This window comes from Gorilla gorilla, chromosome 13, assembly GCF_029281585.2.
Source record: "Gorilla gorilla gorilla isolate KB3781 chromosome 13, NHGRI_mGorGor1-v2.1_pri, whole genome shotgun sequence".
NCBI classification, from domain to species: domain Eukaryota; kingdom Metazoa; phylum Chordata; class Mammalia; order Primates; family Hominidae; genus Gorilla; species Gorilla gorilla.
Window position 1 is genome coordinate 25991425 of NC_073237.2, and position 13602 is coordinate 26005026.

The 13602-nt window shown below is 50.9% G+C and overlaps 1 protein-coding gene across 3 annotated transcripts in view; it reads left to right on the forward strand.

Annotated features, from left to right (window-relative positions):
• PAX5 (paired box 5) overlaps positions 1-13602 on the forward strand; it is a 202320-nt gene that overhangs the window by 65082 nt on the left and 123636 nt on the right. For all 3 annotated transcript variants that reach the window (XR_010130152.1, XM_004048026.5, XM_019034203.4), the window contains exon 6: positions 2580-2755. Coding sequence is in view for 2 of the 3 variants with exons in the window: in XM_004048026.5 (XP_004048074.1) it covers positions 2580-2755 (176 nt within the window). In the remaining variant the exon portion in view is untranslated. The remainder of the gene's footprint in view (positions 1-2579; positions 2756-13602) is intronic.

Below are 13602 nucleotides of genomic sequence, written 5' to 3' on the forward strand. Positions count from 1 at the left end.
CCCTAGAGGGGCAGAGTTGAGGGGATCTGATGGAGCAGCCTGGGTGGGCCGGAGGAGCTGGGCACTGCCCTGCTGGGGACAGAGCCAGGCCTCAGTGGGAGTTGTTAGGAGATGGCTGACAGGAAGGAGGCTTCACTGAGTTTTGGGCCTGGCTGGCAGGGTCAGGGCTGGGAAGTATAACTGAAGCTGGTGGAGGGAGAAGCTCTTGAAAGTGGATGGGCCCCTTCTGACAAGGAGGAACTTGGTGGTGTCCTGGGGACCAAGGCCCACATCATGCTTTAGCAGGAGTGACTGGGACCAGGATGACTGGGCAGAGCCACAGCTGAGTAGGAAAAACTGAGCCATCTTTCCTGGTGTGCGTGTGCGTGTGCGTGTGTGTGTGCATGTGTCTGTGTGCATAGAACCTTTGAGAAAAGGATCGTTTGGTGGGTGCTGACCAACGGAAGAACACTGCTGGGCAGATAGACTGGGCCGTCAGCTCCCACACCTGCTAGTCTTGGTGACCTTGTGGGAATGGTCCCCATGGGGATGGGCCATGATGGGAGAAGGGTCTCTGAGGATGATGTCCTGTGGGCAGGAGCAGGCACCTGTCTTGTGGAAGGCCAGGGTCACGGGCTGCCAGAGGAGGGGCCTAGGCTTCAGGCTGGGGAACGTTGGTCAGAGAGACCAACTTCTGCCTTGGCCCACATGTGGGGGTATCTGGTCACTCAGGCTGTGGCCCAGCCTACAGTATCCTCTTGGGTCAAAATTGGTGGGGAATCCATTTTCTCAGAGGGCTCATGAGCTGCCTCCGAAGGCCCTTCCTATAGAGGATGCTGGGTCCTCTGAGCCTGTTGGCTTCTACAGGGGATCCGAAAGGCCAAAACTCAAAGCTGCTATATTTGTTCAAATGTCAGCTCTGCATTGCAGTTGTCCCCAGATAAGTACAGTTGAGGAAGCATTGACTTTTGACTGAGTCTTGGTGACACCACATCTCACTGCTTCATGGTCTTTAGTCTGGCCTCATTCCTCACATGGGCGGGAGCTTGACGTGACGGATGAAGTCTAGTCTAGGGCAGCAGTGCGCTGGTGGGGGCAGGGGTCAGACAAGGCCTTGAGTAAGGGCACCTTTCAGCATGAGAGCAGACCCACGCTGGTTTTCCCCAGGGCTTCCTGGCTGCAAAGGCAGATGCCTCACCTCTGGGCCTGGGTTTCAAGAAGCCTCTGGTCAGCCTTGCGTGAGCAATATGGTCCCAGAGAGCCCTGGGGAATGATGTACCCCCGAGGCCATTTCCTCACGGGAAACATTTGCCCTCTGTGCTTGATTTTATTTTGAACAGTTCAAGCTTGAGACTCAACAGAAGATATTTCATCCCATTTGTTTCTTTATTGATAATTCATAATGTTTCTTTTGACATGTAAGCATCATCACCAGAGACTGTTACAGTGTGAATAGCTAACAATACAGAACACAGAGGGAATTTAATCTTATACTTAGTTAATTTACATTTTGTAATAAGCAGTACATTTAAACTTCTGAAACCAAACCAAACCAAAGAAAAACATGTCATGAAAAGTCTCTCCCCCTCACCTCCACTCACTCACTTCCTACCTCCCTGAATGAGCAACCACTGTAAATGTTTCTCATATATCCTTTGGAGAGATTTATATTGTACATCATCTTATTTTCTTCCTTTTTTACACAAAAGGTTGTACATTATACATGCTGTGCTGTACCTTGTTTTTTATTTTTTAACATAACAATGTATCTTGAAGATCTTTTCATATCAATTCACAGAAGGAAGCCTCATTCCTTTTCAGCTGCTGCACAGTTTTCCATTATGCAAGTATGCCTGGCTGAGTTAACCAACCCCCCACAAATAAACTCTTGGGTTGTTTCCAGTCTTTTGCTACAAGAACCTTGTACATACATCACTTCTCACATGTGTAAGTTGAGCTGTAAAATAAATTCCCAGAAGTGCAATCGCTGTATCAAAGGGAATGTGCATTTGTGGTTTTGATAGATTTGTCGACTTGCCTAGCACAGGTGTTGTTACCACTTCCACCAGAATTGTATGAGAGTCCCGTTTTCCTACAGTCTTCCTAGCACAGTGTTTCACTGACCGGTCACATGATGTGGTAGCAAATGTCCAGGGTAAGGACCTCAACTCTGGGAAAAACTGTACCTCCCAGGAAGGTCTTTAGGACAGGAGGGGCAGGAGCACCTGATGACTAAGCCTGTGGGTCAGCCCAAGCTCGAATCCTCAGGCAAACCAATAAATCTCTCTAGGTCTCAGTCTTCTCATCTGCAAAGTGGGGAAAATAACCTACCTTGAGGGTCATCATGAGAATTAGATGACATGATGCATGTCAAAAGGGCTTTGCACAGCCCCTGGCACATGGCTGCAGGAGGCTGACTCTGCACTTACCATCAGGTGACCTTGGGAAAGGCAGTGCCTTACCTGAGCCCCTGCTGGTGTATTCTCTGGTCAGGGAGGGAGTTGGGGTCAGGTCCTCTTCATAGTCTCAGGGTCTGACCTGTCTTTCTTTAGCAACGTGTATAACCTCCACTCACCCTTCCTCTCTCCTGCTCATCAAAGGTATTCAGGAGTCTCCGGTGCCGAACGGCCATTCACTTCCGGGCAGAGATTTCCTCCGGAAGCAGATGCGGGGAGACTTGTTCACACAGCAGCAGCTGGAGGTGCTGGACCGCGTGTTTGAGAGGCAGCACTACTCAGACATCTTCACCACCACAGAGCCCATCAAGCCCGAGCAGGTACGCCTCGTGATGCACGCCCGCCACACCTGCCACCGCCACACCGGCCCAGCCAGGTTCCTGAAGGCAGAGGCATCTGGCGGGGTGTGGGTGAGGGCACACCAGGTTCTGGTCAGAGAGGTCTCTTCAGTGTTCTTGGCCAAACTTGGGCAGTCGCTACATCCTACAAGGTCAGGAGGGCTTGTCTGGGCCTCCAGTGGCTTCTTGCCCTGGTGCCTCTGTCGCTGGCCAGCCAAGGGGTGGGTGACTTCTCTGGCTGCTCTGGTGTCCTTTCCAAGGGCTCTTTGGACAGAAGGGTGTAATGATCTTTCGGGCCACGTAAGGTGGTCTTGGGTCAGTATCTTGTCAGTCAGGGTGATGGTGGAAATATGTAACCAGCACGCGGCCTGGGGGCTCACCGGCCGTGAACAATGGAATGACGGAGCGGGTGGGTATCCCACTGTCTGCCCTCTCACCAGGTCATCTTGTCATGCTCTTAGTGACTGAATCCAAAATTCTGGAGATAAAGAAATGTCTCATTGCACAAACTCCCACCTGGGTTATTTGCAAGAGAGGGAGAAAGCAGGAGGACCAGCCCTGGCTGACTGGCTGTCTGCTATACCCTGGGCAGAGTAGTCACTACCTGTGGCTATAGAGATGAGATCACGAGGCTCGGCCCAGTGAGAGGCTCTTGAGGCCTGACTAAGGTCCCTGGACTACCAGATTCAGTTCATAAGACTATTTCCTGACACCCAGTGTGTGCCAGGGCCTTGACAGGTAACCTTGCAGGCTAGACATGGCTCTGGACTGCCAAGAGCTCCCACCTGGTGGGCCAACCAGAGAGACCCTACAGACAACAACTTTCCTCGGCACTTTCCTCGCTGGTACTAGTGGTGAGAACTGGCTGCACTGAGCTTCCTCTAAATGCTAATTAGAGGGTGCTTCTGAATTTTCTCCAAAAAGTCAGTCCAAGCAGTGTAGGCTCCCTGCACAGCTCCCATGGAGAGGCGAGGTGCTGGAGAGAACCGTGTGGTGAGGGAAGAGCAGGGCCTCTGGGGCCACCCATCTATGACAGTCTGTCTGTGTCTGAGCAGTTTCTATGAGAGCTCTTACAGACCTTCTAGCCGCTTTGTTTTCAGACGGTAAAACCAAGGTCCAGAGAGGCAGAGCAACTTGCCTAAGGCCACGCTGCAAGACGCATTCATATAACAAATATGATGAGTGTCTACTTTGTGCAAGGCCTGGAGCCATGCACTGGGTCACATCAGTGAACAAGATGGGCTTGGACCTCCCCTCAGGGAGCCTACAGACTTGTGGAAGAATCCCAATAGAAGAATTACCTAAAGGGTCATGGGTTACAGGTGTGCTTGGTGCTAAGGAGGAGGTGTCTGAGGTTCTCTGAGAGCCTAAAGGAAAGGCTGAGCCAGCCTGGAGGCCTTAGTGGCCTCCTGGGGGAAAGGTATTTATGCTGAGCCTGAAGGGGTTGGGTGGAGCAAGGAGAAGGGGTGTGGGGCTGGAGGGAAAGTGCCTGGCAGAGGGGACAGCAAGTGCAAAGGCCCTGAGTTGAGAGGAAGGCGGCAGGAACGAGGAATGGAGAGAGCCGGTGTGGTTGTGGCTCAGGGATGGGCGGGGGATGATGCTGGGGAGGTGGGCCTGGTCTTGTAGACTGGGTTGAGGATTTTAGTCTTTCTCTTACAAGGCGAGTGACACCTCTGTTGGGTAGGACATGGTTATGGTGCTGGGCATAGCCGCCCCCACACACTCTAGATCTTGGACTTCAGGGAGGAGAGTCTGTTTCCATCACAAGCACCCTCTCTGCTCTGCTCAGAGCCCTTCTGAGAGACGGCAGAAGGCACATTTTCTCTGACACCGGAGGAGAGTGAGAGGGGCCTCGATCAGGAAACCTTCCTGGATGAGGCCTGTCCTTCCCTCCAGAATGTGGAAGAAAGTTTATCTTCTTTTTTTTTTTTTTTTTTTTTTTTTTGAGCTGGAGTTTTGCTCTTGTTGCCCAGGCTGGAGTGCAGTAGTATGATCCTAGCTCACTGCAACCTCCACCTCCTAGGTTCAAGCGATTCTCCTGCCTCAGCCTCCTGAGTAGCTGGGATTACAGGTGCCTGCCACCACGCCCGGCTAATTTTTTTGTATTTTTAGTAGAGATGGGGTTTCACCATGTTGGCCAGGCTTAGTCTTGGACTCTGGATCTCAGGTGATCCACCCGCCTTGGCCTCCCAAAGTGCTGGGATTATAGGTGTGAGCCACTGCACCCAGCCAGAAGGTTTATCCTTTTTTTTTTTTTGAGACAGAATCTTGTTGTGTCGCCCAGGCTGGAGTGCAGTGGCGCGATCTCGGCTCACTGCAAGCTCCACCTCCTGGGTTCATGCCTTTCTCCTGCCTCAGCCTCCCGAGTAGGTGGGACTACAGGCACCCGCCACCATGCCCAGCTAATTTTTTCTATTTTTTAGTAGGGGCAGGGTTTCACCGTGTTAGCCAGGATGGTCTCGATCTCCTGACCTCATGATCCGCCTGCCTCGGCCTCCCAAAGTGCTGGGATTACAGGCATGAGCCACTGCACCCAGCCAGAAAGCTTATCTTCTAATGGCTGACAAGATCATGTAATTTTAGGGGTAACAGGAGCCACAGAGGCAAGATTTCAACCTGTTGTTTTTTTAGAGGCCCAGAGAGAGGACAGGGCATGTCTGAGGTCACCCAGCAAGTGAACAGGGAAGAGCGGGGATCCAGGCCTCTGCACTCCACCTGGCCTCTGCAGCACAAGTGTTTCTGTGAACCCCTTATTCACACAGACACTCCGTGTGAGACTCCCTCTGTGTTTCACATGACCGTCATGGAGACTCAGAGTCTGCACCATAACTCCTTTAGCTCAGAGTGCCCAGGAAGACCACGCAGCCTGCAAGACCTCATCCCTGAGTGGTCTGGAAGCCGCCCATGGATTCACTCACTCACCTGCTCACATGCCACTCCTCTAACTTCTTCCCTGAACGTGGGCTGGGAGCCAGGCACAGTGCCAGGTGCTTATCAGCTCTGTCCAGTCTCGCAGGGGCAGCGTGCTGTGGACTCAGAGCCCGCAGGACAAGAGAGACTGTTCAGAGGGTCCTGATGAGATGTCAGCCAGAGAGGGGGATGTTACCTGGGTTGGGAGCATCAAGGACAATGGCACTGAGGGGGCAGTGTTGGATGGGGGGCTTGAAGGACAGGTCCCATGGGCTCATGGAGAGATGGGGTCTGATGGGGAGGAGACCTGATTACAAACGCTGTGAGGACTCAGCATCTCCAGTGTCCTTCAGAATGAGCAGGCACGTCTGCAGGCCTGTCTCTGACTGTGCGCTCTGAGACGGCGACTGCAGGCGAACTGTGTGGCGGGATAATGACTGACCCAGTGTTTTCTGGTTAATCTGCTTCACCTCCCTGTAATGTGTCTTAATGAGGAGAGATGGAAGGTGAGGCGACGGGGCTGCCCTGCACCCACACACAGGCACTGGACTATGAATGACATACCCTCGTGCCCGATTCCCAATCACTTTGGACAAATGATGCCTGAGCAAGGGGCCGCAGGCTGGGAAGGGATGTCAGTCAAGGGTACAGGTTCCTTGAGCCCCTCATGCTAGCTCTCCAAGAGGTGAATGTTCCACAGGCCTCGCCTGTGAGCCCCAGCGTGGCGTGGCGGTGGTGACAGGAAGAGGGCCTGAGGTGCTGGCCGCGGAGGCTGGCTGCCTCTTCCATTTTCGAGCAGATTGAGCTGTCTCAGTGTGTGTCTCTGTGGCCTAGTGCCCTGGATGGGGGCCTTGCTGTCACTTTCGCTGAGCAGCTTGGTGGGGAAGAAAGAGCACTTACTGGCCTTGGGGTCGGGAAGCTTGATTTGAGTCCTAGCTCTGCCCTGCCGAGCAAGTCACTATTTTTCTGGGCCTCAGTTTCCATATCTGTGGTAGGAGTGATCATGATTTTGATGATGACAACAACAAGAACAGCCGCAGCAGCCGAAACTGAACGTGACGACAGTGATCCTCCTCACCTACACACCACAGCGTTCGGTTCACAAAGACCGTTCACATCCATCCTCTCATTGGACCCCCAAGGCAAATGCCTGCCAAACAGGCTGGGCATGATTTGGGAGCCCCATTGTATAGACTAGAACATTTTTTTTTCACAGATTGTCTATTCAAGGAGTTTCCAAGATTGTTGAACCGCAGAGCTGGAATCTCATCTCAGGGTCTTCTGTCTTCATCTCATGCAAGATGGTTCCATGGGCCTCCAGGTCCAGGACGATTCCAGGGGCCAGTCTTCTGGCTGGCTGGTTTCCAGACCTGGCCTATTTCAGTCAGTCTGCCTGTCATTCCAGAACTCTCAGAACTTGCCATAGGTTTGGAGAGGCCACATCCTCCCGGATCCTCCCACCCTGTCTCCCATGGGAAGAACATTCCTCACTGGGGCCAGGCAGGGGTCCTGACAGTTACTGCTGTTAGCTCGGAGCCTGCCCCACTTGCAGCTTTTCCCGCCAAGATCTACCTGGGTGGGTGGGCCCAGGCTGCTGGCTTTTGTAGGGAAATGTAGTAAACCCTTTGCCCTGGGTGGAAGGCGTTAATGTTGACCACTCCTGGGCCATGAAACACTTCCTTTTCAAAACGGTTATTGAAAAGGCAATTCTGTTTTCCCTACATGTGGAGTGAGTAAAAATCACGTTGGAGGAAGAAAAGAAAATAAAGCTGCTGGTGGCGAGTGTGTGTGTGCGCACGCGTGTATGTGCGTGCGTGTGTGTGTGTATGTTTCCAACAGTGGAATCTGTTTCAGTAAAACTCCCGTTGACATTGTCGTCGGCGCAGCGCTCCTGTTGGGAGCGGGTCCCTCCTCCGGCGGCCACAGGAAGGCCGCGGAGCACAGCCTGCCGTATTTACTCTCGGCAGACTATTAACCAACACCAGGCTATTAATCTGGCTTTTGAGCCTTCACTAAAGCCCATAAAAGCTCACAGTTGTCAAATGGAGTTCATTTTAATTTCCTTTCAATCACAGTAAATTATTCAGGTGATAAATCAGCTGGAGCAGCCTCCTGGCTGTAATAGAAACCCTAATTCCTGGCTAATTATCCAGCCCATTGCTGCCAACAGATCAATACGGGTGCAAAATGGAACGGGCCAGGGCCCTCCCTCCCATTGGGCCAGAGACAGAGAGACAGCTGGGGAAGGGGACGTGCTGCTGACCTCCCAGGGAGTTCAGAGGTCACAGGGGGTTAAACTGGGAGAAGATCTGCCCCTTGTCTAACAGAGAAAACCACTAGAGAAAACCACTAGAAATGCCTCCTGCTCTCGTCAGCTGCTTTGCCCTCTCAGTGGTGGCACCTCTCCAGGCTGGTGGGCCGAACAGCATTGCCTTCTCCTGTGGGCATCCTGTTCCTGGGAAGGGGCTGGTTTGTGCTTCTGAGCATGTTGAGCTTGGTCATCAGGGATGGCCTGAACCTCGACCATGAGGCAGAAAAAGGGCTGGGTACCCTGGGGAGAAAGAGGATGTGGTTTTTTTCTTCAGGGAGCTCATTTTCCTTCATTATGGATCTGTGTCCCATCATGAGGAGGAGAGGAGGAGAGGAGGAGGTGGGGAGACAGGTGGGCCAGGCTGAGAAAGGGGAAGGCTTCCTGGAGGAGGTGCCTTGAGGGAAGGGCAGAATGCAGCCCCGTGGCAATAGCAGATGGCGGGCTGGAGAAGGCATTCTAGGCCGAAGGAGCAGCACAGGCAAAGGACTGTGGAAAGAGAGGAATGCAGGTGTGGGCAGGGAGCTGCAAGGGGGCCTGGATGGTTGAAATGGGGGTCAGTGAAAGGAAGTCAGGTACAATGGGGTGGAGGAGCAGGAGGGGACCTCAACCGCAGAGGGCTGGAACGCAGAGATGAGGTGTGACTGCTTTGAGGGCAGTGTGTCCCAGAGCCCGGGATCTGTGGCCTGGATTATTCTGCTCACCTTGGAAGCAACCTTCACTGGGACCTCTTGCCTCTCGTCCTGTTCCTGCAACTACCGTTGGATCTCTTTCTTCTTGAAGCCTACCTCCTATAAGAGTTCCTCATGGTTTCCCACCATTGAAACCCAACCCCGGACCTTCATCCCCATCACGCCCCTTCACCGTCCCCATGTCCCTCTGCTTGCTCACAAGACCCTCGGGCTGTGGCCAGGCCTGACCCTTCACTGCCCACACAGGCTGGGCTGCTCCTGTGTCCAAGGGGGCTGCTGCCCATGGCCCAGCCTCTCCCAGGGCTGGCGTGCGCATGTGTGTGCATGTGTATGTGCATGAACGTGTGAATCCCAGGTGAGGCTCTGAGCGTGTTTGGTGACAGGTACTATAGTTATTACTTTCTTAATTTTGTGGCTCACTCTCTAAGCTGCTGCTCACTGCTTCCCTGCCTGGAACATTCTTTCAACCTGTTTCTAAATCCTACCCTGTGCGGGCCCAGGAGGAGTCCTGCCTGCCCTGTGAGGCCTTCACCGACCCTGCACCAATTCGGCCTGCACCAACTTGTCTCTTATCTGAGCTCATAATACATTGGGTTTTAATGATTGCTGTAGTAATTGCTGTAGCTACTATGTATTCATTGCTTATGGCATGCCTGGCTGTCTTCTGAAAAGACCCTTACTTACCCCACCTCATTACCAAGTCACAACAACTCCCATCATCCCCGTTGTGCAGGCAGAGTAACTGAGGCTTGGTGAGATGAGTACAGTGGCTTAGCCAAGGGCACACAGTAAATATGGGGCCAAGATCATAAGCCAGGTCCTTGCCTCCAGAGCCCAGGCTGGTGGCCGTTGGGGTACCCCCCAGTTGCAGCACAGGCTGCCCACTGACTCTTAGAGATGGATAGTTTCCTGGAGATGCAACCTGGGGGTTCAATTTGATCATGCAAGCAGCTGAGCATGAGTTAGGAGGTGCTAGCACGGCCACATGAACCAGTGTGGTCTCAGGAGGCATAAACAGAAGTCTAGGGTGGTGACTGTCCCATTCTCCTCTGAGCTGGTTCTGTTCCTCTCACCCTGCCTCTCTCCTCATGGGGCTGTGCTCAGGGCCAAGCTCCTTCTTTGCAAAAGTAGAGTTTGTGTGGAAGAGGCAACTGAAAATTCTTACCCAGGAAGAATGACTGGAGAAATTTGGGCCATTTGGTCTGATGAAGAGAAGGCTTGAGGTTGTGGGCAAGGAAGAAGACAGGCTAAAAGAACTCACTAATAGCCCAAGCTTTCTGACAGTGGAATGGGCCTCCTTGGTAAGTAGTGAGCTTCTCATTGCTGGAGGCATGCAAGTAGAATCTATCCATTTTCATACATGTGGTTTTAGAAGTTTAAGAATCCGGAGGGCTTAATTATCTAAATGCCAATGCCTTTCCAACCTGAAAGAATGATTCTAAGATAAGAAGAATGAGAAGGGTCTGGTGGGAAGAGGGGAAGGAGTAGAGAAGATCTTTTACACTGAAGCACCAGAAGGGGCACTGAAGGGCAGTTCCCCCGAGGAATCCTCACTAGGGTGGACAAAGAGGGTCAGTCTGCATCACAGGAGCCATGGCCCTGAGCAGCAAAGGGGTGGGGACTGCAGGGTCTTGGGAGGCCATTGGATGACTCCAGCTCCTCTAGTGCAGGGAGCAGGGCTGGGGTTCTGGTGAAGATGCCAGGGCCAGGATACTGGTGGCTGCTGTCAGCCTTGCTGCCTCCAGACAGTATCTGGCTTCCTCTGCCCAGGAGTTCAGGGCCAGGTCCCATGGGGGAGGAGTAGGTTGGTCAGCACATTAGCAGAAAGTGGTACGTGGTAAGTTAATGAGGTGCGAGGGGACTTGTGTGCTGGGGTCAGGGCCTTGGACTGTATTATCTTGAGAGCAAAGAGAGGCCTCTGTGAGATTGTAAATCAGGGAATATCAGGATCCAATCCAACACAGAGTGGAAGATTGCTCTTGCAGCTGTGAGGAGACTTGGAGGGCTAGGGGACCAGGAGGCTATTGCTAGGGTATAAGCGACATTGCTGTACCCCTGAAGATGGCTGCCTGGGTCTGGCTTCTCTCCAGTCCATAGTATTGTCCAGGAAGTGTGGCCCCATCATGCATGGCTTCTCTTCTTTCCCTTCCGCTCCCCCACCTCCTCACACTTCCCCTCACCAACCCTCCAAATCTCCAGCCAGGCCCCCGTAGTTCCTAGAGTTAGCTTGAATTTGATTCTGAGCTTCCTGATGGTCAAAGCAAAATGGGAAATGCGATCAGTTGTGTTCTTCTCATTGTCCACCAGTGGAGAAGAGTCCAATTCCTCAATGGAAGCCATTTTTTTTTTCCTGACATTTAGAGTGGAAGGAAATTTTCACATGGGTTTTCAGTGGGTAGACCAGTGAGGCAATGGTCACGGTCCTCAACAGCACATTTAGAGGCCGTGCAGTAGGTTGTATAGAGCTTGTCTTATGGATGAGTATGATGCCCACATGCTAATCAGTGCATTTCTGCAGGGGCAGGGCTACCGTGACCATGAGGCTCAAGAAAGCAGCTTTTCTGATAGCCCAACTTAACTAAGAAAAAATCCCAGACCCTCCAGGGTAGCTCTTCTTAGATTTTCCAACTTGATGCTCTGGGAAGATACGCTTTGGGGCTTTGAGACCTCCTGCCACCCAGAGGGTACCCCCGGGAAAATGTCCTCCTTAGGTGGAAAAGTTTCAGTCTATCAGAAGGTGCCTCCAGTGGTCACCATCAACTGCATCAGCTCAACTCTTGATGAGAATAAGAATTTCGTAGTTTGCGTTGACTTCTCTGGTGGGAGCTTGGTAGGCAGGGACTTGGGGACTTGAAGGAGGGAGAAGTCATATGTTTTAGAGATTAAAGAAGGAGATGGTAGGCTGGATGTGCTTTTGTTCAGGACTTCCCAATTACCATGGCACACATAGAAAGTGTTAATATTTGTGTAACACACCGGGATAAACAGGATGCTCGTGGCTGGAGGCAACTGGCCTACAGGCTTTAGCTTCCCCACATGCCCCCTGGTCATCCAAAGGCTGAGAGAGTTTGATATCTTGGCACACTATTTGTAAGGCTCTGCTTTTGTGGAAAGGAAGAGTTGGGGTTTGGTCGGAGCTTTGAATCTTCTTTCTTTTTCTTCCTCTGTAGGGTTGCCAACCTAGCAAAAATGGACAAGGTATTGATTTGGGTACTGAACAAGTACCCAAATACTCACTCCATACCTTCCCAACCATTTCTAGGGGCTCTGAAAACCTGAGTTGGGCAGTACCACTTAGGCTTAACTTAAGCACCCATTAGAGGAGACCTAAAGTGAAACTTCTGGCACATTATTTCCCAAACTGACTGCCCTGTAGAGCAGACCCTCCCTGGCTTACCCACCCAGTTGCAGGAGGGGAAGATGGAACTGAGAGACAGACTTAACTGGGCCTTCCTATGGGAAACCTGAAGCGTGTAGAAGCTTGAAGTTCCAGAGAAGGGCTTCTGAGCCGCAAGGCACAGTGATGCCACCCACCAGCGAGCACAGCTCACTGCTTGTCCTGGGCTCTGACCAGTTGGATAAGTGACTCCTCCCATGGCAGGGAGCTATAAGAGGGTGGAGGCAGGGGGACAAGGCTTCTCATCCCAGTTGTCCCCAGCAGGAGGAGAGGAGGTAGAAACACCTTCCTGAACACTGAACTGCTTAAGATTTAACTTGGACGCTATTTTGCCTTAGGAATGAGATAATCACAAGGATTATTCTGGAATTGTTGCTCCCTAGATCTCTAGAAGTGCCGGGTGCCTCTAGACCAGCCATACTCTCCCTTATTCTATTTATTCTATTGTCATCATCTCAAAGTGACCCAAGGATGAAAATTACATGGACTCTATGGGACCTCAACCTTCTTCACTTGATTTGCTGCCAAGAATATTGCCTGGGGATGTCCATTTGTTTCTAAGTAGCTTTTGAAATATTTTCTAAACAGTTGAGTAGTCTTTGCCTTCCTGTGAACCAAGCACAAGGACAGCTCCCCAATAAAAATCATTCCTGCTTTGTAAGGGAGGGGGATGTTTGAGGGAATACCGGGCAAATTGCCATAGTGAAAAGCGTGGGGTTCTGGGCTTTAGTGATGGCTCTTGGGCTAGTCACTCTGGGTCATGGTTTTTGCATCTAGGGTGGGAGATTGCCCTGGGTCATCCTTGAGATCCATTCCAGCTCTAACATTCTGTGAGTGATAAAACAAATGGGAAATCCATCACTTATTTTTATTTTGACTTGTTTACAGTTTTTCCTCCTGTCTATTCCACTCTTTTTGATGACAGGCAAATTCTGTGTTTGTGGGATCTAAAGATTACGAGTGAATTGTCAAAGAGCTGCCTGCACCTTGCTCGGATGTTCTTTCATTCATTTATTCATTCATTCATCCAAGAAATTTTTACAGATATGCCATGTCAGTGACATTGACCACCTGTGCTGTGTTGTGTGGCATAAAGTAACAGCAATTGATGCAGCCAAAATACTGTGTGAGAATTGACTTTTGAGTAGAGATATTTCCCCTCAAACAAGGCTATCCGATATTTGCAATTCAAAAAAAAGACAAAAGAACAGATACTTTTGGTCTTACACCTTGTTTGTTTTGAGGGTGTGTCGGAAGTTTGACTTAAGGAAGTCGGCTATTTACAAAACTCTTAAAAAACAATAAAAATAAACATTTATTGTTTTGTAAATTATTTTTTAAAAAAGAACATAGATTTCTGATTCTTATAACAAGATCGGAGCTATTGTAGGCTCTCCTATTGCAAACAATTGAGTCAAATATAACAATAAAGCATTATATATGTGTGTGTATATATATATATATATATATTTTTTTTTTTTTGAAAGAAAAAGAGGGAAATCCTCAGTGGCTGGAATTTAAA